The 26,088-nt window shown below is 39.2% G+C and overlaps 1 protein-coding gene across 2 annotated transcripts; it reads right to left on the bottom strand.

Annotated features, from left to right (window-relative positions):
* Nucleotides 1–202: 202 nt before the first annotated feature.
* HSPA4L (heat shock protein family A (Hsp70) member 4 like) lies at nt 203–25,880 on the bottom strand. Of its 2 annotated transcripts, XM_061360318.1 has the most exons (19): nt 25,527–25,880; nt 21,375–21,432; nt 19,854–19,994; nt 18,666–18,788; nt 17,069–17,168; nt 15,287–15,420; nt 14,145–14,389; nt 13,980–14,056; nt 12,605–12,756; nt 12,010–12,116; nt 11,412–11,545; nt 9,906–10,108; nt 7,263–7,364; nt 6,622–6,759; nt 5,510–5,635; nt 4,279–4,386; nt 3,231–3,350; nt 2,629–2,790; nt 203–2,200 (listed from the first exon to the last, which is right to left on the bottom strand). In XM_061360318.1, exons 1-19 carry the CDS (start codon nt 25,631–25,633, stop codon nt 2,006–2,008), a joined length of 2,532 nt encoding a protein of 843 aa, XP_061216302.1. In that variant the 5' UTR covers nt 25,634–25,880; the 3' UTR covers nt 203–2,005. The 2 variants fall into 2 exon arrangements, with proteins under 2 accessions (XP_061216302.1, XP_061216308.1); XM_061360324.1 differs by lacking the exon at nt 7,263–7,364.
* Nucleotides 25,881–26,088: the final 208 nt, after the last annotated feature.

Here is a 26,088-nt window from a genome sequence, read left to right as displayed (position 1 = left end):
AAGAAGCCAATACTTCAGAATGCTACTCATTACACTGCTGTGGTAAATATTCATACTGTTAAAGCCTATAGGACCAAAGGTAGCTCAGTCCTGTACTCACCCCTAGGACAATGGGCACTCAAGTACTGTCACCCCCTTCAGTGCCACAGAAGCGTGACTGGAACAGCAGAATTCAGGACTGAGGTTGCAGAGTAGCTGCAGGTCTTCAAGGTCAGTTTTTATTCAAGGGCTTTAAACAGAAAAACTCAGGGTGCCAGACCTTCCACAACTGAATGCACAAAGGAATATTAGAGCAAAGTATGCACATCTCTGTCACCCAACGTCAATCATGACATGCTACAAGTCTAGCACTTGAGCCTGTTCAGCAGTTTTATATACAGCTGTACATGACGCTTCTTTTTCCTGTGAGAGTATTTAAGAGTACAGTTCACCTCTACCAACTTCAGCCTGGGTGACAAGACTACTCTTTGTAGCATGACCAGTAGCAGAACATGAAAGGCATGTCTGGAGATAAAACATCTGCCAAAGCCAGAAACAAGAGCACAAACCTTCACTTGTTCACAGTAACAGGCTTGCACAGAACTGCTGCAGTAATGCCTTACTGACACCTTGAATACATACGGGCAACAGAGTTCAAGTCACTAAAATGTTACATTGCAACTAGTTTTGGTCTCATATGCCAACTTAGAAACCACTTCTAAGTAGCTAAAGTAGCCTGTTACTCTTCTGGTAATAGAAGAGTTGTTGAAAGTGACTTGCACTTGCAAGTGCTACAGCACCTTGGTGACTTGACAGAAGCATTCAGTATACAGGAACATACACTGGACCATGACAATGTCCCAGATGTGTGTCCAACATGTATTGAAGAAAACAGTGACTCAACTGTGTAATACATTACAGACACTTTCATTAGGTCAACTAAATGACCGAAGATAACTGGTAAGCTATGCAAGTTCATCAAGTAGATTCCATCTTTGGGGTAATAATATCCAGTTTTTAAGTTCTTTTGCTTAGCTCCTTGAACAAAAGGTTTATACACCAAGTACTAAGGCTTAAGTAAGCTCTCGGATCTCTTTCAAGTTTGCAACAGCATTTAAGCAAATTCAAAACCAGGGTGCCCATACCCAGCTCACATAATACAATTTTTGTTGTTTCCCCTTCCCAGCACAAGATATAATCAAGATGCAGATTTCATTTCAAACAACAGAAGTGTAATAGTAACGTGCAGTAAGTCATTTTCAAGGGAAAGCCATCCAACAGTCCTTGTGTTTTCTACCCCTTTGTACTATTATCATTAGCATCATCCTATCGTAAGCACAGTACATTATGTACAGCAACGTGCACTGAGACCATTCACTTAGTTCAGCATGTGGCAGAGCCATTATGCTGCATTATTTTGTAACTAATATTGGTAGTGGTATGGGAATCTCAAATGTTTAAGCTTGTATTCTGTTTATATGAAGAAGATAAACAATTCTCATGGTACATCAATGAGATGGACTAGAATGCCAACTAACTCTATTTTAATATTTAAATTATAACAATACAATAACTAGAAAAGGTCAGTGCTTCAAGTGACAAGTCTTGCCACTTCAATTGCAATATTTTTCCAAAATAAAGATGCAATTAGATCTACACTTGAGCATCAGTAGTGCAATACAGTATCCTTTCCTGAATAAAGGAGCTGAGGTTTATCCACAATAAAAGCTTTAAATAAGGTAGATTGTTGCCATCTATATATCAATTCTGTATGTTTGATATAAAATATATTGGGAAAGCTTAAACTGACTTATACAATCTACATTTGGCTAAAGCTCCACATAAGCAGCATCAGTGGAAATGAACATCAGAGATGTACTTAATATAAAACACTTTCAAAACTACTCAGCAACAAATGACAGAAGGTTGACTAAGAATAACTGAACAACCGAGGTGTGTACCAGACAAAAAGAATGGACCCTGTGGTTACTTGCACTATTTTAATTGGGTAAAAGAAATGCAAGATTTAGTCCACTTCCATTTCTCCAGGGGGTTTGGTCTGCGGAGAATTGTCCTTAGTTGGTTCAGGTTTTGTTTCAGCGCCGCTCTGTCCATTCACTGGTCCATTGTGTTCACCATTAGCTTTTGACTGCCCATCACTGGGAGGCTCTATCTTCGGTCTGGGCTTGTATATAATGGGGTTACAGAAGTTATCCAATTCCTAGTTGTAACAGAAGTGAGACAGCAAGTTCATTTGGTGGCACAGGAATCACATTCAACTAAAATGTCTGAAATTTGCTTCTGTTTCTTAATGACCTGGAATTTAATTTTCAAGGACTAGAACTTTTCAGTTCTATCAGCTTAAAATAAAACCTTTCACTAGCTAAAAGAGCTGCCAATCTGTTAAAAGCCTGTATGGCAGTGCATTTTCTAGTAAGACTGGTGCTGTAACTTGGGCTATTTTAAAAAGGCTTTTAAAGAGGTACTGCTGTATATCAAGAACCACAGCTAAAGACTGCTCCCTCTATATGGATCTTTTTAATGGCTTTAAGATCCCTGCAAATATAATATTCCTGCTCAATACAGAGGCAAGAATCTCATTTAAGGACAAACTTACTAGAACACAAGAAGTACAAAGATTTTTTTTACCTTAGATTTTGTCACTATTTCTGCCACTTTGACAACTGGATCCTGAGTTAGACTTAGTTTGTTCTGGGCATTCATTTTGCTGTTTAGCCAATTCATTGCCTCACTGATGTATTTTTCCACCTTCTCCATCTCAGCAGGATCTAAGTGATCATATTTTTCATCCTAAGGGAAGATGTATAGTAATTAATACATGTTTCTCACCCAATTAAGAATTTCATGGACACATAATAAAATAGGGTAACATTGCTACAACCTGATAGAAGTAGTTTTTAAACAAGCTCAGTATCAGGAAGACTGCAGAACACCACAGACAGGACTCTATTTTTAGACATTTGAAATGCTGATACATACTGCTGATGTGCAGGACAATAATGAAGCTTTAAAACTGACCATAAAAAAAGTGACTGTTTAATTTATGTTCTCATGAAGAAGCCATTTTTGCTAGCAACTCAGAACACTTTTGCAAGTTCTCAGGAGGAGAAGCACAACAGCCATTTAAAAGCAGCTTAACAGATAATCCTACAGGATTCTTTTTAAACACAGAAAACTACAGCCAAACTGAAACACCCGTAACAGTTCATTCCCCAGTGAGTTCCCCCTACCTTATTTTTGTATGCTTCCACTGCTTTCATAAAGAGCTGAATCTTCTTTCCCAGGTCATTTAAAACTTTTGGTCTCTCTGCATGTTCCATGTATCTTTCCTGAATAGGTTGTCCAAATTTCTGGAAACAAGCACAGAGGTCTTGATAAAATACAAGTTTACTTTACTCTGGGTTCTAATACTAAAACACAGCACTGGAAGGAAGGCTGCCTTTAACTCCTTTTCTCACCCATTCAAGAGATTAACCTCTGCATTTTACTTTAGTGTCACAAAAAAATCCCAGATGTTTTAACACAGGAGTAGCAACTCTCCTTGTTTGGCTTCTTATTTTGCAGTTATTTTCACCAAAATTAGCATCTGGAACAAGGCATTCAGAAAAGAAACAAGGCAAGATTTACATGGATGGTTTAATTTTCAAGTAGTTATCATGGAATGTTCTTGTTTTCTCCACTTCTTTTTAACCCTTCCCTTAATACTGGCAACCCAGGCAAGGCAGCAGGTGTCAGGACATATACTGCTGTTTCCATCAGTTAGCCCTCCCCCAAATTAAATCTGACTCTTCAAACTTCATCATTAGATATTAGACCAAAAATTTAGTTTTATGACACAGGTTTAAAAAAACCCACTAAGAACAGGAAAACCAGAGCATGTATTCTGGAGCACAATTCTAGATACCTGGGAGAGGACTGAAACTACTCCAAAGCCTCTTCAGATTGTAACAAGACTGACAGAGAATTACAATAGCAATTATTTCATTGTGACTAGTGACAGTCAGTCTGCTTCATTTTGACTGTTTTCAAATTTGGAGCACACCTGATGTTAAAGCTAAAATCTAGTTCCAAATATTCTGTTTATTTCATAACTCAGCTACATTCAGATAAAACCTGAATGTCCATACTTAAAAGTTAAGGGATTTACAAAACTCATGCATGGTGTGCACACACACATCAATCATTAAAAGAGCTTTGGTTACGTAGCCATATGTTTATGTAAATGTCCCCACCCCTAAATAGACACACATTTTTCTAGAAAGTAACTTAAAATCTTACTCTTAATTCCTGAAGCTTATCCATGTATACTTGTTTAGGCTGGTCTTCTCCATCTTCATAAAGCCAGTTTTCTGTATCCTCCAACATCAAGGTCAGCTTGTTCGCATCCTGTGAAGCAAGTTAGGGATATGCTACGTCAGAGGAAATCATGACAAATAAGCCATACTCTCTCAGCACACAAAGAAAGTCCCTGCTCAAAAAAGACTGTTTCATCACTTCAGAGTATTCAAAGTGACAGTGAAAGAAAACAGTAATTAACCTACTTCAATGCCAAGATTTTACAGTATGATAGGAGAACCCTTACTGATCTGATTTGCAGCTGGAGTTCATGGGAGTTACACAGTTTCAGGACTGATTTTAGAAGAAAGGACATCAACATTCTTGCTCACTCTCCTTACATGGGAAGTACTGCTTCTCAGGTTCTCTGATCACAGGATGAAGATGACTGAACAAATTTAGAAACTATATACATAGTTGAAGGCAAAATTGTTTTAATTGGACTCCACTGGCTATAAACAAAGATGTTATCTTTTAATTGTTTAGAAATAAAGGATCTTACCTATCCCCATAACTTACCCAAGAGATTGTTTTGAAAGTGGTATGGGAAAGACAGCTTCACAGCCTTGAGTTTAGACTGGAAGAGAATCTGTGCTGTGCTGCTGAACAGGTAATCCAGAGAGCAGACCTTAAAACTGCTGCTGGACATTAGTTGTTTCAGCTGGTGGCTTGTGTACCAGCCACTTTCATTTAGATGGCTGTTACAGAGGCACAACTGTAGGACGTATGTTCTTTCAATGCTGCTTTTGCAGAGGCCTAGCGTACAGTTTTCTTCATTACTTTTACCTGAAATTTCAGTAACTTACCATGCTTGAAAGTAGACAAACCACAGAGCTACAGACACTCCATTTCTGTTTTTTTTAATCCTGTCCACTTACACCATTTAGAAGCTCATAGTGATCTGTCTTGCTTTCCTACCCCGCCACAGGGCTTTTATTTTCCACCTGCATTCCAATCTTTCCTTGCCAGTGAAAAACTTCTCAATGAAGAACTCTGCATGTCAGCATGTCAAGTGTCAGGCGCAAGCACTGTTTGAACTTAACTTCTGTGAAGTTAATCAATTTCATATTCCAAATACATTTAAGAGATCCCCGCAGCCTCATAAGCCATGCTGAGAACTTACAAGTATAAAGGCATTTTTTTTTACAGCAGTTGAAACACAGGCAAGTCTTACTTCTTCAGTGATGAATTTCTCAAAGACTCCACACAGCTTGTCTCTGAAGTCATACACATACTCTTCAACAGCATTCTTAGCATCATTTCTTTCTTTCTCAAGCTTGTCTTGCATCATCATCTTCCCCTAGGGCAAAAAAAAAAAAGCTTACATAAGAATTAAAAGCATTTCAAATATCAAGCTTAATGATTACTCTCTTGACACTACACCACAGAATTTTGCAGAAGCAGCCTGCTACTTCACAGTTACTGATTATAACTTTCACTTTTGTGTAGGTCATACTTACTGCAGGCAGAACTGGAACGGGGTTAAAAAATGAGCTCATATTTGGAAGCTGTTTGGCAAGTGCTTCAACAAACTGATCAGGTATTAATTATGATCTGACCACTACAGACAGGACTCGAAATAAAGTACAAGTCTTGACTGTGGTTTGGCAGTTGCTAGGAATCATTCTGCCCTACAAAAATTATTTAAGACTTTATTCTTCAGACTGACCATCTTTCAGAGAAGAGCTTATGCTTGTGGGATCTTCACAACCATAATATCTACACAGTTCAGAAAGGACCTTCCAAAAGGCAAGTTTTCTGCGTAAGACTTCCCTACTGATACAGGACTTCATGGGCAAAAGTATGATCTAGTGAAGCACACAGCTTCTGCAGAGCACCACAAGGTGTAAGTGCTACTCCTGACCAGTATCAGGTCAGTGAGCAACAATTAGCATTCTTATAACATACTGTGCAGCCTTCAGAGGCTGCCTGCCTGGGGACAGAATTGACACTTTGGGTAATGACAAGCTAATAGGTCAAACTAGGGCACCTGGGCAGTTCAGTCTAGTGAAATAGGCGAGTTTCACAAAAAAATAAATAAACCCCCCCCCCAAATATAAGAAAAAAACCCCAACCAACCAAACTAAAAAAAAAAAAAACAAACCAAAACAAACCAAGAAACAACCAAAAAAACCCCCAAACCAACAAACTAAAAAAAATCAGAACCCCCCCCCAAACAAACTCCAAAGAATTCTAAATTAGACAAAAAGTTTATGGCATCATATACTTCTGTATTATTATTTCCAGGGACACTCATTTGAGTACTCATCTGTTTATGCTACTTACCTCATTTTCAATGTAGCAATTGATAAGATCTTGTCCCAGCTGTCTATAGAGGCTCGCCTGTATAGGGAGGTCAATACTCTTGACTTTTGTTTTAGCCTTTGGCTGGGCTGGATGTTCGTGCATGTCTCCAGGAACAACCTGTAGAAACATTTACACTATTAAGAAACTTAAGAATAGAAATATGACCACATTTGTGCTCAAAAAAAAAAGACAATAGTGAGCCAGCTACAGATCGATCATATGTAAATAAAGTGCCTAATTATTCCTCTGCTATTCATAATTACCACTATCTTGGTTTTTAATCAAATCAGGGGAATTTAATTTCTTTAAACATCATATAAAGAGCTGTTGAGAAAATTTGTTCAACAGCTAAAGACACTGCATATTCTCCTTGGTAACATCTTCCCATATTCATCTCCATTATAAAACTATATTAAATAAGCTTACTTCAAAACCTTAGTCACATACTGTGTTGAAAACAAAAGCTCTAAGATAGGATTTTTAACTTAGCCATTTCAGTATAGCTGTACTCCTCTCAATACAGTCCCATCTTTTGTACCTAGTAAGATTAACAACCACAGTGGGCATAACAAGTCTAAGGGAAGCCGCGTTACATCTCCTTATCAATACTGAATACAAACTTTTGCTTCTGTTCCTGCATTTTCAGTTTCCTCATCTGCTTGGTTCTGCTGTTCAGCTTGGCTTTTCTGAACACCTTCCTCTTGATCAACCTGCATTTTATCCTAGAAAAAGAGTTACATAACTGAATGCAAAGGTTTGCTGTAAGATTTAAGACTGATGTCACATACAGTAGATCACAGACAATATATGGATTTACAAGGCAATCTTAAGACTTTCTGAATCACTGTTTGAACAGGCATTTTGATTGAGTACTTGCATTCATAACTTTCCCCTGAATTACATGAAAGTTCTGTTCTGCCTGTCCACCTTGAAATAATTAAGTTGCCATGTGTCCATGTTATAAAGCTACATTAAGCCTTGTGAATACTCCACTTTAAACTAGAAATAAATAAAAAGGTATGCAAAGAACATTCTAGAAACATACCACCACCACAGGCAATAGCAATAGGTTATCTATGGAACAGCCAGAACTTTCACCTCATACCATTTTCAATCTAAACTTTAAAGTTTGTAAACCAAAGCAGAATTTAGTAACTGTTAGCTGCATCTGTCTCATGGGACCATAAAAATTAGTTTCTATAGTAGCCTCTTGGAGCACAAGACCAACTGTCTTCCCTCCCTGCCACTCAAAATTAACTAAGTTTCCCTTAAACTTATCTGTAATTCACCTATGCTTCAGTCTAAATTTAAGGATCTTAGAGATTATCGCCAATTACTGTGCTGAGCACTTGGCTTAGTTTAAGTAATACAATGCCTCGCCATCATTGCAAAACACTTTTAGTAACCGTCAAATAGAACTGTAAAGTTTTCAGGATGACTCCAATACTTGGGACATCCAGAGCATCAATGACTATAGAGCTGTAGCCAAGGTCTCAAAGGTCTAAGATTACTTCCATTACAAGGAATTACTGGATTCACAAAACACGTATGCATGCAAAATATCTTGCAGTTAGTTCTGCAAGACACAAGAAGTAGTTATTAAGGATTTCAAACTCAAGCACAGGTGCCTGTGTTAATTTTTAGCTATATTAACTGATTCAGCAATCTTTTAATCATAAAAGTTGAAATCAAGAAAACTGATTTTACCAGACACATGTCACTTCAGAGTAGGAGGAAAAAAATATATAAATATCCTCACAAACTGTTCTTACTGTTCACACAGAAGAGGCAACAACTGGAAGGAACTATTCTGCCTACACAGAAAGGCTAAAGCGGGAGGGGGGAGGGGGAATAATACACATATACACCACAAACCTCCTCCTCAGAGTCGAGGGTATCATCCTCAGTAATGAAAGGTAATTGCTGACAAGCATTGTTGTAGAACAGAAGATGTGTTAGTTGAATGGAAGTACTACAGACTGAAAGCCTGAAGATGGAAGCGGTTACTCTTGTACTGAGCACACTTTACTCATCCTAGTAATGCCCACATGCAGGACACCTATTGCATTACATGCCAGCTGTCATTCTGAACTGTTATTCACTTCCATACAAGTATCAGAGGCAGAGAATTTGTCCACAAGGAACTGCACCATGTTTGGCATTATAAATATGCTGAACTTCCTGGAAAGCAGTATAGTATTTCAGGAGTTGCTTACATCAATTATGTAACGCTAATTGTGTAACCACTTGCTCCAACTCCTGTAGTATATGCACCTGAAGTGGGAAAAGCTGCTAAGGACATTTTAAAAGATAACTGAAGAAATGCATTCACCCCTTCCTCCAAATAAGGCTGCCCAATGTTTGCTTTCTGTCCAACCTTACTCCTCAAGGGCACCCACCCTCAGTATATGCCCGACAGCCTATGAGACTGGTCACTCTGCTGAGCACTTGGCAGTCTCCAGGACAGCAGGAATGGAGGCAGCAGCTTTGCCCACTGCTTTATCCTCTTTTTCTCTACACTGTCATCTATCTCCCCTGTGAGCTGTGACATAACCAGAATCCCAAGCTGTAGGAGGGGCACAAGGGAAAAAGAAAAGGCTGCTGAGGCCATGGCACGCTGCAACGTTTTCCCTGACACCCAGCCCTCAACTCTACAGTGTCAAATGTAATAGCTGCACCTCATTACTCTCAGCATGCAATGCACTATAAAGAAAGTTGATCCTCCTAACACTAGAATGAAGAAAAGTTTACCTTGCCAATTTCTCAGTATTAATGACAAAGGTGCTGCACAGTTATTTCCAGTGATTTTCCCCTATAAGCTACCAAATCAGTTTGTGAGAACTTAATGTACTTCAGTACTGGCAGAAGTGCTTTTAGTGAATGAATGTTTACCAAGAACAAGTTTTACACATATAAAGAAATACCACATTTTTACCAAATGAAAATGTAGTACTTGAGGAAAAACAAACCTGCCATTTTATGGCAACACTAAATAACACTAAGACTACTACAGAGGTGGTAAAGAACACTGAAAAAACTGGTTGGTTTTTTTTTAGAATCCGGTTTAACATTCTTTTTTGCTTTTACTGCTGCATGTCACCAGTAGCTTAATAATAAATGTGAAGAAATGTGTTACATAACTGAAACAGTAATACAAGGATGGAGAAGCAGTAACTGTCTAAAGCTTTACACTATGATTTAGTCTCTTATTATTGGCTCTTGTCAGAATTACAAGGACTGTAGATAGTTGCAAGTTTACATACCAGCTCCTCATCTCTGCCTTGGTTCTTACTTGATGATTCAGTGTCCATAGGAGTGTCATTGTGATCTCCCTCTATGTTCTGCCTCTCTATTATAGAAGCATTAGCCACACTGAAAAGGCCATGAATATTGACACGCACTTTAACTTTCACTTTGGAATTGTCACCATCATGTTGGGGACCCACATTTTGAACAGTGAAACGCCCTTGCGAAAAAAAACAACACAACAACAAAAAAACAAAGATGGATTTAATTTTTGTTCCAAAAAATAGTGAAAGACAAAAAAAAAAAGGAAATAAAATATAACTCTTTAAGGGTTTTAATTTACATAGTAACTTCATGTAACTTTAAACTATTTGGAAACTTCCTACTTAGTTATCAATTTTACAACATAAACTGCAGCTACATAAACTAGAACCTGCTTAGTGAAGACAGTTTTGCTTTATCTGTATTTCATAAAAAAATATTTAAAACCAAGCTATCACTTTAATAGGTATTCTACTTCTCTGTTCTTCTCTAACCATTGCTCTAAGGAGCCTACTCCATCCTGAATAGGTCCTTTGTCCACATAACAAATTTTGCACTGAAAAAAGAAAAATGTTAACAGAGATAAAAGACTGTACTTGAATTTCCTTAACACTGATGCACTACACATTTTGGAGCATGAACAGTGCTTATCAAGGCTTCTGGGAGCAGCAAGACTGATACTTCATCTTGCAACTTCCTGAAAATATGAGCGTAAACAACGCAGACAGCATACACATAAAGGAGAATGGTTTTTCCTAAAAACAGACTTATTGCATAGACAGCTAAATAGGTAGCATGAAGTTTCTATCCAATTCATAAATCAGTAAATAAAATAGTGTATTAAAGACCCTTAGGAATATGTTAATAACTGCAAGTAAGATAGTATTAGCTACCAGGAAACTTACTCATACCATCTAACACTTTATAGACTCTACTACAGATGCTTATTAAATTCATCTTGTACGTTCAGATTAACGGCATGAGACATGTCAGATACCTGTCTGAACAGGTAACTATCTAGTCTAACAGACCTATTCTCCTCTGATCTAATTTCTTTGATAAATCCAGGTTGGAAGGCATACAGCCACCTTATCCATTTTACAGAGGTTGGGAAAAAAAAAAACAAAACAAGAAAACAAAGGCACCCGAAAAGCAGGCAATAGAGCACTACATTCTTCGTACCTACATTTTTGGAACTAGAGTATCCCTAAGGTCCCTTCCAGCCCAAGCCATCCTATGATTTTTAAAGCATTCAAACAGTGACAGAATTAATTATTTTTTTTAAGGAACTACCTAACAAAAATGTCAATACCCTTTGATCAATGCATCTAAACCAAAGCAGCAAAGTTGAGCCTTTCTAAAGAACCTAGGCTTTTCTATAACCTAGGAAATACAGAAGTGTAATAGATCTTAAAAAGGAGAACGACTTTCATTATTATCAACAGTAGTTCTGTGTAAGGGTTTTATTCAGACGTCCTTACCTATTCTGGAATCAGGATAAGGCACTTCATGTGGATGGGTGTAGTAAGCTTCCAGGTCAAAAGGTTCTTTCTTGTGAAAAGTAATGACTTTCGAGAACGGAGCAGCATGGTTCTTACTGAAGACTTCACACTCCCTAAAGCATTAAAATATTAATTAAGGTTAAACCACTGAGCATAAAGCTGGTTAATCAAATCAAGGGATGTTAATGATCAGCAGTCACGCTAGCCAAGCAGATACATAGTTTAGTTTAAGTCAGTTGATAAGAGTAGCAGGCTGAAGGCTTGTCCAAAAGCTGGACTAAGCATTCTGTGTCATACTTAAAGATTAAGCAACTCTACACCGTTTTTTAATTAAATGTATAATATAAATGTAATTAAATGTATTTCCAATTATGAAGCAATTATTAATAATAAGCAATTATTAAATATCTTTCAAATTATTAACTACAACTCAAAAGTTGTAATGCAGGAAACAAAAGAAAATTAAAACTGTTTGAGTGGATGACAGCTTCAAAGGCCAAAGCCTTGTCTTTTCCATAGCTCAACAGATTTCTTTCTATACACAGACATACTTTCTAGTAGGCACCATATAACTTACCCTGTTCCTTCTTCATACGATGATTTCCATCTCAACGTTATAGAGTAAGGAACAACATCCGTGATGGAAAATTCACGCACTTTAAAAGCTGGGGAAAGAATTGCACACTAGAAAACAAAGACCAGAATTTTATTATATCCATGTAGTCAAATAAGTAGCAGGTACAGTAACTACTAATACCCAAGTGCAAAAAGGTTACAATTAAAAGAGGTCACATGGAGGTCCTGCTTATCACAATTTTTAATAGTAGTTTCTTATGCTTAGCAGAAAGTTAACTAAACTGATTGATGTAACTAAAATAATAGTGTCAGTAAAGATACACAGCAGTGGCTACACAGAAGTGGAACACGGCAGTTTGGGTCATCAAATTTAACAGCTCTCTAACAAGACCATCCTCCTAACACGAAACAAATTATGCACATATAACTTATATTATTATTATTAGAATGTAACACCCATTTATGACATGGCCACTGTCATCAACTGCTGAAAGAACAAGCAAGATTCTACATCTTATTTCAGCTTCTGGTTAGTTGTACTCATTAGTTCATGATGTTAAAGAAGCAATACTCAAGTTGTATTGCAGTAACTATACCTGCAAGGCACAGCCTCTTGCAACAGCTTCATCAGCATTTAGCGTGGTGCTTATCTCTTTACAGAAAAAGCTAGAGATCTGCTCCTTCACTGCTGGAATCCTAGTAGCCCCACCTACTATTTCTATACTGTAGATATCTTCACGTTGAAGTTCTAGAAAACAAAGTGCATGGCCTTAAGTTATCATCAAGACATCAAAAAGCTGTCTCTGGACAACCAAAAAAAGGGTAAGAGTTCTCTTATTATCTTGACACTGTGACAAGTACTGAATATATTCAGTGGCCAACAAGGCATTTAAACTAGGTTTCTCATGATGTGTCCTATTCAACCTTTTTTTCCCTCCCGCAGACTACAAAGTTTTCTAGTTACATAAACCTGGATAATGCAGAAGCCAAGCATTAACGAGGACAGCTCTTCTTTAAAATGCATTGTCTTTAAAATGCATCCTCTTCCTGGTTTGCATGAACTCAGGAGAGTAAAATTCGTTTCTGTTTGTTTTTTTGTTAGCAACCCTGCACTACTGGACAGTATCTCACCCCTCCCAAACATTAACAACAAAACTAAACGCAAGTATGCCTTACTTTATGTCTGGTTTTATTTCAGTTGCCAATGAAGAAAAGCAAAACCCATAACTAAAAGTATTTAATAAACATTAGACTGTGCTTGCAGGGTAGCTTTTTAATTTCAAATTCAAGGTATGCATATGAAATAATCACAAGCAACTGCCAGTCCTTGAACCAGCTCTGTTCAGGAGTTATTCAGGTTCTTTCTTCCTGTATTAGCTATCTAGACAAGCAACATAAGATAAGCAGAATTCTTCCCTTCTAGTTGAAGATGCTGAAATTACGTGTAAACCCTTTTCCTCCAGAAGTCTAATTCTCCTTTACACTATATTAGGCAAAAAAATATTAAAAAATAAAATGTTATTTGCACATGCTTCAGATAATTTATTTCAAGAATATGCTGCCAAATTCTCAGGTCAGTGAGGACATGTATGGATCACATATGGAACAGGCTGGCCAGTGATCCGCAGTAAAGAGTAATACTTTTGCCCATCATGGTTTTGAATTGGTTGTTTTGTTTTTTTAACTAAAATAACCTTTCAGAGTGCCAACCTTTTCCATTGCATAGGGTGAATGAGGGTCAATAAACCAAGGCTGCAGAGTGGTATGTGCACTAAATGAGGCAGGAATGGGATCATGCATACATGACAAGCATACAAATGGAACTTACATTCAACTTTTCAGTACTTAGCTTTGCAATTCTAATAAATACAAAAATACATTAAAAAGATAATCATTAAAGAGATCTAGGATAACTGGATTACTAGTTATGTTCTTGAACCAAAAGCAGTACCTAAATTAGCTCCTACTTACTAGCTTGCTCCATGGCTGCTCTTAGGGGAGGCTCCACTCTGGACAGAAGGGCAGCACACAACTGCTCAAACTGAGCTCTGCAGGAACAAGGAAAGTGCTCTGCATTACAAGACAGCTTAGAGGCCATGGCTCACTGCACACTTCAGCAAATGTAACACACAGTACCTGTTCATCTTACTGGAGACATCAAGGTCATTCATGAAGCATTCAATATTGAGCGGAAGGTCAGAAGCATTTGCACTCATAAGCTTCTTGAGTTTTTCACATTCTTGATACAATCGTAGCAGCGCTCGGGGATTCTCTTTTACATTCAGCTTGTATTTTGTCCTAAATTCCTCAGAGAAGTAGTCTACCAAAGCCTCATCAAAATTCCTACCACCTACAAAAGGGTCAAAGGTAGTAGCCAAGACCTGCAATGATGATAAAGAACATATATTAATTAGGCAACATTTGGTTAGAGACAGCTTTCCAGACACTGGTTTCAGAAGGTCACACCTTTAAAAACAGGTCAGAGAAAAATTCTTTTGTGTTTTTCTCACCATCTTCTATGCAATTGCCAGGTAGAACAGCTCCTTGATTATTGAGTTTCTACCCCCCCCCGATAAAATACTATAACATCTACCGTTATTTTCTATGATGCTGCAGCCCCTACCCAGTATACTAGCCGACTACAGAAAGTCAGACTACAATAGCTATTTTGTCATGCCATTACTAGTTCTGTGTCGTTTACTCAAAGCAGAAAAACTTGCTATCATCTACATGACTTCAAACAACATTCTGCTACCAAAGACAAGTTTACAAGAACATTCAGCTATCAGTAGCTCACAGACTCCAAACCAGGGAGTGAAGATGGTTCCATTTTACTTCATGTCCTACTGAATTTAGATTTGGAACTCTCACAGATGGCAGGAAAAAAAAAATTATCACAGAACAATTCAGGGAGTTCAACAATATCCTGTAAGTTAGTTGCACGACAATGCTCATGAGACTACCAGAATATGCAAATATTTCAGTGATACAGCTTGGCACAACAACTGTTGAGTATGCTTAATTGTCAAGTGCTTTTCAAAATACACCCCAGGATACTTCATTACTGCATTTTCTAAGAATGGGTTTGCTTGAATAGGCAAAAGATAACAAAAATTTTTTTATTCAGCATTTGCTACATACATTTATTCAGTTAAAAAAACCTGAACAAACAGAAAAAAACCACAAACAAAACAACTTCCACAGAACACTATTTTGAGTACTGTCCAATTAAATACTTCAGGAATATGGGATTTGACTGTACGACTTAAAAATATTACCTTCAGTTTTCCCTTGTTAAAAGCACAGATTGAAACCTGATATGCAGAGTGCCCCATATCTACAAAGACCACATTTCTTGGCTTCTCTTCCAAAGCTGGCAGATCCTGCTTGTATATTCCATATGCTAGTGCAACTGAAAAACACCAGGCCACAAAAGTTAGAGGACAGCTGTGCACATCTGTAAAGCATGCACTAAAAGCACTAAAGAAGACAAACACTACTTAAATTTACTCATTCTCAACACCTCCATTACTTGCTTAAACACAACATAAGGATCAAGTTTTAGATCATTATGAATTGCCACCTTCTTAATTTTTATTTCTGATTGATTTATAGCTTTACTTGTAAATTACCTCATCTTGATTCATTTAACTGACATTCAAGTATTTTGTATAATCTAACATCTTTCCAATAACAATCACATGCTGCACACCTCAAAGCACTAACTGAAGTCAGCAGTGTATGTGCTATCATAAGCTTAAATTTCTACACGAAGTTAGCAAATTTGTTACTTTTCCTTCTGCTTAAGAAAGATTGTTCACATACAAAGCAGCTTATCACAAAGCCAGTTAATATGTTGAAAATATTTTGCACTGACAAAGGGAGGAAACATGTCATGTTAACACTGCTCCAGCATCACCTGGCACTTCAGTTTGGCTTGTAGCCAAATTCACATTGTCATCTATGAAATCACACAGATTAGCCTCATGCCTACACCCTTCCTTTGAAACACCTTATTGTCAGTCCTTTTTAGCTCAGATTTGAAAAATTCAAGTACGCTCAAAAGCATGCTCTCTTGAAAAGTTGGTTGACAATTGCCAAAAGCAAAGATGTAAATCAGGTACAGTTTTAACAGCTCCAACTTTAGTACCCATGAAGCATAACATAATTCTATACTCTATCCTGGAACTGACCAAAACCAGAGGAGGGCACTAAACAAATTGCTTTATAGAAACAACAGCTGTGACAATGCTAGAGCTGAAAGGATTTCCACACATTTAAGCTGCCACTATCCTGCAGACTTAATTTGGGTATTTTGGAAAGCCTCACAGTTCAAGTCATTTCCAAATATGATCAGCAAGCCTGCTTTCAGAAAAAGCTCCATAAAAACACAGTCTATACAGGAGCAGCTTTTACAGCATACAGATTATGTATTTCAAAATGAAAATTACACATTTTTCAATTTCCCTTCAATGTATTTCACTTCAAATAAATATTAGCTTATGATTAAAAAAATCTAATAGTTCCATGATTTTTGTTTTACTCCAACACAGCCATCTTCCAGTAAGCTCAAAAAAAAAACCTAAAAATCCTCCCCAAACCCTATGTTAAATATTCACTGTAATCTGTCAGAGGCAGGTTACATCTGATAATACTGTCCTATACTACTATTTAATACAAGCAGTGAGAATTTAGGCCAGGTGCACACTGCAGCTGGATTATGAGGAGATTTTTAAGTTAGCTCAGGCCTTCCCAATATTGCTGCTGCAGCTCCACGGGACAGCAGAGGTAGGCACAGATACCAGCTCTATTTCAGAAGCAGAGTAGCTATTTTCAAATGGTACTGTATTCAAGTTAGCAAACTCAAACTCTTATTGTCTCCTAAGTGCTGAACACCACCCCATCAAAACAGCTGCTGAGTTTCCAGTTCCCAAGCTGGATCGGGCAGTACTAGCCTGGATAGCTTTTTCCCAGGCTCCAAATTGTGTAACATGAATATGACATCACCCTCACAGATTCACCAGCCTGAATGGGTAAATAAAATAAATGCAGTCCTTTACCTGCAGTAGTTTCATTCATCAACTTCAGACAATTTAATCCTGCAATCTGTGCTGCTGCCATTACAGACCTTCTCTCAGCATCAGTAAAGAAACTGGGTACCTGTTTCCATAAAATAATTACATAGGATATTGTGAAATACGGACTTTCTAATTTAAAGAAGTCAGACTTACCCATTAAGCAACCCTATAAATTTCAATACCACAAAAAACTGTTCTAAACTAACCTCAGATTAATAGGCAGTCTGAACATAACAGCCAGGTAATTTACTTTAGTGCGTATTTCAATTAAATACACAACACAACCAAAATGAAATTGAGAGGTGAGGTTTTTTGGTTTTTTTTTTCCTTAAACAAATCAGATGTAAGCACTGAAAAAGAAATCCTGAAAATGTTTTCTCAGGTTCTTCTGATGAGTATTAGCTCTTAAAAATCATTACCAACTTCTGACTGTGCTACACAAATGTTTTCAACACAATACATACTCAAACGGAGCCTAACAGTAAGTTGCTGCAGAAGTACTACAGTGGTGCTGGAGCTAAACTTATTGCTGTTTCCAGTGGGAAAATCTGTGTTCCAACTGAACCTGTATCCCATTTTCAGTTATCATCTACCACACTGCCAGCTTACAGTGTACATTATTCAGCTCCACCAAAAATAGTCAAGGCACAATCAGAGCTCATTCAGAAACTGGCTGTGATCAGCTGGCATATCTTCAACTCCAGGTAAGCTTAAGACATAGAAGTACATCATAGTGTATTTCGTTAGCTGCCATTGTGGTGCATTACCCAGGATCATCCCTGTGTGTGGGAGGTATTCCTGTGTGTTTATATACCATAAGGCAGCAAGGAAAAAGATCAAACCAGATTTCTAACAGCTAAAGTACACAGCTTTCCAATTTCCGTGTCTGTCTGACAGAAGAAATAACCACAGTATTTCATGCCCAGACTTCTCACCAGAGAAAGAGCAGAAGTGAACAGTAAAGAGACAATTGAAAAGCAGGCATTTAGAATTTTAGATCAGGAACAAAACCTCATCTTCAATCTCCCCTTCCCTACTCCCCCACCATGGGTAAGGACAGTAACAAAACAAAACCAACATAAGTAAAGCACCAAAATAAAAAGCCCTTTTTAAACACACACAGGTACTCTGGGCTTTTCAGATTGCCAATATAACCCTCAGAGAAAAGAGTTCAGGCAATTCTCATATACACTACAACTGAACAGTATTCAACCACGTAACAACAGAGATTAACACAAATTTGGGAGGCTCTTTGGAACTGTGGAAACTACGCTTACAGCTCCCATTTATAACAGGAACTGCAGAAATTGGGATTAGTTTATATAGCACTTGGAGTTAGCCACTCTGGATCAGCTTAGGTAGCATGTTCTTTCTGAAAACACCTTCCTGATTTAACAGATGCTCCATCTTTTCACATGTGATTACAAAAGTATTCTCATTTTAATAAAGTCCCATTTTCAGGGGGATGCAGTTTCTACCCACTACAGGTGTCTCTCACCAGCACACCATGGTGCAACTAATACTGGCTTACATGAATGTCTCTATAAGAATTGCAATACATATATATATTCCAACTTACTGAAATCACACAGTCTGCAACAGGTTTCTTCAAAGCACTTTCTGAAGTCTCTTTAAGTTTGGCCAATAACATCCCTGTAATCTGTTCAATTGCAAACAGTCTCTCTTCATCTAGGTATCGCACCTGAAACAGAGAATTGCAATTATGTAATAAAACATCTCAATTGAACAGGAACAACTCTTTCCCTGACAGGCCACCATCTCTCCAGCAATCCCAAGCACTCCTGTGAAGGGAAACCCATAAAGATGAGCAGCAGCTATATTTACACTGCAGTTAGTACGATATGAGCAGGTATACAGAACAAAAACTCACTTGTGTGGTGAACTGCTTTCTCCTAGGGCTTTGAAGTGCACTAAGTGAGAAATGATTGGGAGATATGCTGCAGCAGTGCACTCCTGGTCCAAATTAAAATTGCAAAAGATAGACACATTCAGAAACTGAAGCCAGAAAGCCTGAACTTTGAGAAGAGCAGTTTCCAGCTACTTAGTTTGGAAGAAAATGAGAAGTAACTTATTCAGATTACATCCTGTTCTTCTGAACTTGGTCTCTGCATGTCCCCAAGACCTAAACTCAGATGAGACCAAGAACCATACACTGTGGACATAACTTAAGGTCAATCTAGTAAGTTAAAGTGAAAAGCTACATGTGTGACTACAGAAAGCTAACAGAATTAAGGAGAAACCTCAATGGCCATCTCTGAGAAAGTACAGTACTTGAGCACATGTTACTTCAGAGAGTAAGATGCTCTTAATCTCTTAGTAACAGCAGATTTATTACTCAGTCAATTTTCCTGAAGATAAATGAAACAAACTTTACCTTTTTTGGGGTGAGAGATATTAACATTTTACAGTATACCTACATGGGAAACAATGCAATTTTTTCACACTACTTGATTACTAGGAAAAACAAGTATGTAATACAGAGTAAGTACTCTAGCTCTTCCCGAACGTTTAAAGAAGTGAATTAAGTTGCAAGAAGTGAGAAGCACAATAACACCATGCTAAGGCAAGCTCTGTGGAAAATAAAAGGTGTTACTGTACTGGTTATCACCTGGCATTTCTTTTCAAAATGAGTAAGAATATATTTAGAGTTTTCTTAAGGAAATGGAAGTCAGTTCAAATACGAAGTTAAGTGACAAAGGTCAAAAGTGCTCATCTCTACCACTGAAGATATTCTGCACAAACCCACCTTTACTCCTACGGAGCCATTTGGCATCTTCTGAAGCTCATAGGGAAGCCTGGCCCTTTCAGCTTCTATGTAAGGATCTTCAAATGCTCTTCCATGCAGTTTTTTGAAGCCATGCAATGTGTTTTTTACATTTGTGACAATCTGTGGAAAGGATGACATAACCAGACACGTATAGAACACCAGACAGAAAGGAACTCTTGTTATGTTGGGCTTACTGCACCCATGTCAAGCCCCACATACTTACTGGAATAGAAAGTCAGGGGAGGAAAAGCAGCATCTTTTTTTAATTTATGGTCTCCATTTAAAAAAAAAAGAAATATCAAATTTACTTCCCTCTTTAATATCCATTAGCTTGCTGCCATCAGTTTTCACTACTTTTTATTTTAGAGGAGTTTTCTGATGCAATATCTGAGCCCACATTACATACTGTTGCAGTGGCTGTATGCAAGAACAAATGAGGCTATTACCTACATCAACCTTAAACAAAGCTTCAACAAATTAAGGTATTTAGTTTCTTTTAAAGTTCTCCTCTAATTCAGACCCCATCTGGACATAAAGCCTCCTCACATCTCAGTGTTTCACCCTCATTACTTTAAGCACAGACTTTTAAGGAAAGAAGGGACAAGAACAAATCCCAGTAAGCACAGCATTTAAGCACTCAAAGGCAATTATTCCAGGATAAGCTTCTCCAAGATAACCTAGTTTACTAGTATAAATAACAAACTGGGAAGAGTACTGACAGGACACCTTCCCACCACCAGAGTACAGGGCTTCAGCTCAGATAAAGAGTGTAAAGTTTCTCTGAATGAAAGTGATACACTAGTTGTGTACTGACTGCTCATGGTACCAACAGCAAGGTTCTGTTACTTTGATATCCTCCAGGCAAATTTACAGTTGCCTACACGCTACACTAAGGGGAAGAAGTCCTCAGGGTGCAAACATGATGCACAGAAAGAGGGCAAGACCCAATTTATTTTCAGTGTGTAGGTTTACAATGGCTATTATGAATTTTTTACGTATTTTCCTTCCAGAGGAAGGTTTTCCCAGGTTGCAAGTGAATTTACAGAAGATCAGAGAAATTTTAGTTCTGTTCAAGGTCCCAAATTGAGACAGGAAGGTAGTATAATTCACCCCCTTCACATTAGTGCAGATACAGGTTGCTGCTTAACTGCCATTTTCATCTTTAGTTTCAACTTTCCTAAAACATAAGCACAGGAACTCCTCTCCCCAGTAGGGAACTAATTATGAACTCTACTCTCACTGCCAAAAGTATGCAAGACAAAAAAAAAAATCTTTTAACAGAGCTTTTTATTTCTTCCCATTTTTTGCTCTGACAAAACAATACAGAACACGGTTTCGATTTTAATGCCAGGAACATACTGCTGAAGCAGTAACTATTACTGTAAAATGTACACTTTTAGACATTCACTTTCAATGAGAAAACATCAAATTCATCCATTCTTTTCCCATGGTTCAACAGCAACTAAGTCAGTAAGCAACACGAGATTTTGATCCATTTACCTGGCTCTTTGCTGCATTCCCAATGGCCCGGGTCTTGGATCCTAAAGATATACATGCTCTAAGTAAAAACAAGGAAAAGAAATTCGGCATTAAGAGAAAACAAAATATTTCCACAGTAGTTTAAGACATTTACAAAAATTAAAGTAGCAGAACATAGATGTGGTATTTAATAGTATTATTTCATGAAGCACCAGTTGAGTTTTCTTGACTCAACAACCACATTCGCACTGTAAAAGCCATTGGCAACAATAATCAGGGAAAACAAAAACAAAACAGAAAAGAACATGTAAGCTCAGTTTTACAAATTGTTGAGTGCTTCCCATGACTGAAGGCTACCAGGAACAAACAGCAAATAGGCAAAAGGGGCCATGTCTGGGAACAGCTCCCAGCAACAGAAGGCTTGGGAAGCCGCATAGTACACAGCCCCTTGCAGCTTCACAGCTGAACTACTGAACATCCCTCTCAGCCTTGCCTCTGGCACTAGAAAAGGCTATCCCAGGTCCACACTTTCCCTTCACAGGTATGAAATACAACTCCTTCCCCAAAAGGGAACTGATCTGGCTAAAATCATTCAGTAGAAAATAAGAGATACAACCCCGATTTAATGTGGCTCAAATTTAATTATTTAATAAATGCATAAAGGTCACTACAGTAGACTGCTTCCTGCCTCCCCTCCATCATCTCTACCATGAGGCACTGTATGTAATTTAAAAGTATTATCTAGCAACCTCTTCTGCCGTAACACCACACTGAACACACAAAAACTTCTCCAGACTGAACTGCTGCAAATATGTAGTTCAGCTTTCAGAAACAGGTTTTACAATTTTTAATGTCACTTAACACTATAGTTATGAATTATGCTTCCTAATAAGTCAGATAACAGAGGAATTTAAGAAAGGAGCAAATGGTTTACAAGTAATTTATTTTATGGATAATGTGCTAATACTATTCTATCACACCTTTTCAGTGGAGGAATTTGAATCTGTTGACAAACAGCACCACTTGTAAATACCCTTATGCAGAGGATGAAACACCAAGTCAGAAGCCCACTGACATTCCTGCCACGGTTTACTTCAATCACTGAATTCCACTGCAAGGGAATGGTGGTTTCTTTCTCCCTTGGCTGGGAAGCAGAGAGGTCAAAATACAAAACATGCTCTCTTTGGCTCTTAAGACTTCAGTTATATCTATGGCAGTCCTTTAGGGAGCACATCCAGCACAAGGACACACATGCCTCAACTAGCCTGTCTCCCCCACTACTACCCTCAGCCTGCTTTAAAGTGAGCTTTGGAATAATACACAGACTGTTCTAAAAGTAGCAGCTCTTCACCTAAAGGACATTTCAGTACTCTTCATGCACTGTTTTGGAGAAGGCACTACCGCGTCATTTTACTTAGTTTGTGATTACACTAATTACAAGCTATCTGAAAAAAGTTACTGAAGAATTATGAGCTGTTGATGATTAACTGTTTTTTTTTCACAAAACCACAGTGGTGAGACACAGTACCTGAAAGGGCCATCTGCCACTAGTTTAACAGATCAGGTGCTCTAGAAGCACATGAAACAGACTAGCTGGAGTTCCCAGTTCTGAAAAAGCCAAGCATCAGTTCTCATCCAAAGAGACACTATGGCCAAAACCCTCAAAAAGCACAAGGTCTACTGAAATGGAAGGTCTAATGGCAATCTTAATTACCTGTGCTAAAACTTTTAAAGATTATACATATTTTAGGGAATGCTAACTAACCCATACCTTAGATTACAGAATGTAGGCTTTAGGCAAGATGAACATTTTAACAACTGGGATGCTGGATTTATGAATTACAAGTGCTATATTAAATTGTGAAAATATAAATCTTCACTGCTTTAGTCTGTAGCACTGAAGTGTGCTTATGCTAATGCTGTACTATTGACAGGTACCTGAACCAGCTCAGAAACAGGAAGCCAGCTCCACTAATTAGTTCTGCCCAGAAAGAGCAATCAGCCTCACAGAGCACAGCCAGGCCTGCCCTATCTTTACACAGCTTAATAACAGCACACTACACATGAAAATGTACTCACTTGTCAGAAGCTAGTTCAGGTATTTTTATGCCATGCTACACAGTCACAACAAATCTTAATGCTTTGTATTTCTGGGAGCAAGTCCCAAATGTTTTGTGACATATCAATGCTAACTATTTGCTAACATTAAATATCTAAATGACATAACTGCCTCTATAAGAACACATAAAGAGTTCATTTACTGTGTCACTGTGTAGTAAGCATGTAAGTTCGATCTGCCTACATCATTCAAATCCTGTTCGAAGTAAGGTTTAGTTACTATGATAAACTTTCATAGCAGTAATAAACCTGCTATATTTCATAGAATCATAGAATAGTTAGGGTTGGAAAGGACCTTAAGATCATCAAGTTCCAACTCCCCTGCCATGGGCAGGGACACCTCACCCTAAACCATATTACCCAAGGGCTCGTCCAACCTAGCCTTGAACACTGCCAGGGATGAAGCATTTCCATTAACCTCTTTAGTTTGCCTCAAGACAACAGCATTAAAAAGGAAGCTCCTCGTTCTCCTATATTGCATTTTGGAGAAAGAGAAGAAAAAAGGAAGGAAAAAAGTCGCTTCAAGGGAGATAACTACTGCCTTTAAGTATCTGTGCACCCCAGATGCTATCTTGCTAACCGTGCTTTTAAACCCATTTCATAACCAGTTTGCAAATATTTTGAAAGTATAATTGCTCCAGCATTACTGTGAGAAATACTAAATGCAGAAAAACCTGTGTGCAGCCTACCTGCAAAGAATGCATTCCAAAAGTACCTAAGAATTGGAAGTGCTCTTCATCATACAGGGGTAGAAAACTGCAGGATTCTTGAGGCAACAATTTCAGGGGCTTCCTTGCACAGAAATTTGGAAGGTCCCAGAACTTTGGCTCTTAAAGGGTGCACAAAGATAATGTCTTCTTGTGAATTAAGGTGACGATATATATTTTTTTAAGTAGTAATTAAAGATATTCCTAATACAGAAAACATGCATTTTAGCATTCGACTTTGTTCTTTTAAAAAAGAACTTTTCAGAAAGCAAATCAAGCCCTACATTTCTCCAAGATCAAAAAGAAAGCAATGCTAAAGTGGTATAGCCTCACACAGCAGAAGCAGCTTTCTGCTGTTGTCTACAAATTCTTTTTAGAAAAGCACCATCCAAACCCCCATTTTTATGAGCATTATACGAATTCCTGAATTCTCCTCGAAAATTACGCAGATGGAGCTCTAAAATCCCTAGACGTATCCCATAGAAACAGAAAAAAAGAATCTCCACCTACTCCTGCGTATCCCATCATCACGGCCGCTGCCCACTGCCCCCCCCTTCCTTACAAGACCTCGGTATTCCATGGCCAACAAACGCAGAGCGGTGCGAGTAAGAACAGGTTTACGGAAAATCATCGCGCCACTTCCCCGTTTCCCCACAGAATCAACGTCGTCCTCCTCCTCCTACCCTGTCTCACTATCACTCCATCATAAAATCGTTAATGAAAACGCTCCAACCCCTGACAACGGCTCTAGAGTTGGGGAAACACACGCTCTTATCCACATCTATAATAGACGAAAAGTATTACAAGGGTAGAAAACAACTCTCCATTAAATCCATTGTGTCCCGAGAGCCGTGTGGCACATCCAGCACAGCGCGGTCCTTCAAGGACACACAGGAGTCAAAACCTGGAGGCGGGGGGGCGGGAAGGGGGGGAACTGCTCTTCGGGCAGTCGCCTGCCCCGACATACGCGTTTCTGCACCCATTAAACACACTGCCTGTGTTATCGGGAGCGGGGCGGCCGGCGAGAAGGGCCGCACACAGCTCCCGACCGATCGCCAGGCCTCAGCCACTGACAGGTCCGGGCGCCGGCCGGCAAAACCCCTCTCCTCGCCCGCAGAAGCAGGAGCGGCTGCCGGCTCAGCACCGTCAGGACCAAGCGAGGAGCGCCCGCGAGTCGCTAAGAGAACAAGGCCTTGCGGGGACACACGCGGCTCCGCCCGGCCGCTCCAGGAACCCAGGACGCCGGGGAAAGGATTGGGGGAGGCGGGTAGAAAGGGCAACTGGGTTTGCCGCTGAGGAAACGAGGGCGAAAAGTGTCCGGAGACGGCCCGGGAGCGCTGATACTCACGGGGTGCAGCGGTCGCTGTACTCATTGGCGATAGTCTCGATACCGCCGCTGCGAGCGACGCCGATGTAGCAGTTGAGGAAGCCGAGATCAAAGCCAACCACGGACATGGCTGCACCTAGCTACTCCCCGCCGGCCTGCAAGTATAGCAGCAGGGCCTCCCGTCTGAGGTGCTGGGACACCGCTCCTCACCCCCCTCTCCCCCTACTGCGGAGTACCGGCCACCAACCGGCAGTTTCCGTCCTCTGCGCACGCGCGCTGAGCCGGCCGGCGGGGAATCTGCCGGGCGCCGGGCGCGACTTCGGCACTTTCCGGAAGCGCTCGGGTTACAGCCGCGGCGGGCGAAGCGCATTCGAGAAAGATCTGGAAAGGGAGGGACTAAGGCGTTATCTAGAGCGACACCCCCTGCACAGACGTCACCGCTGCGGCGGGCCACGCCCCCGCCCCCCCTTAAAGGGCCCGGCGGGCGCGCGTAGCATCTGAGGTGAAGGTGATCAGCAAGGTTGTGCCTGTGGGTGGGTACTGCTGCCCGCCTTGGCCAGCTGCATGTGAGAGTTGGTTGCAA

Source organism: Neopsephotus bourkii, unplaced genomic scaffold (genome assembly GCF_033783945.1).
Source record: "Neopsephotus bourkii isolate Nb327-2 ecotype Australia unplaced genomic scaffold, CSIRO-AGI_Nbou_v1 NB_107, whole genome shotgun sequence".
NCBI classification, from domain to species: domain Eukaryota; kingdom Metazoa; phylum Chordata; class Aves; order Psittaciformes; family Psittacidae; genus Neopsephotus; species Neopsephotus bourkii.
This window is presented reverse-complemented; position numbering and strand designations above follow the sequence as displayed.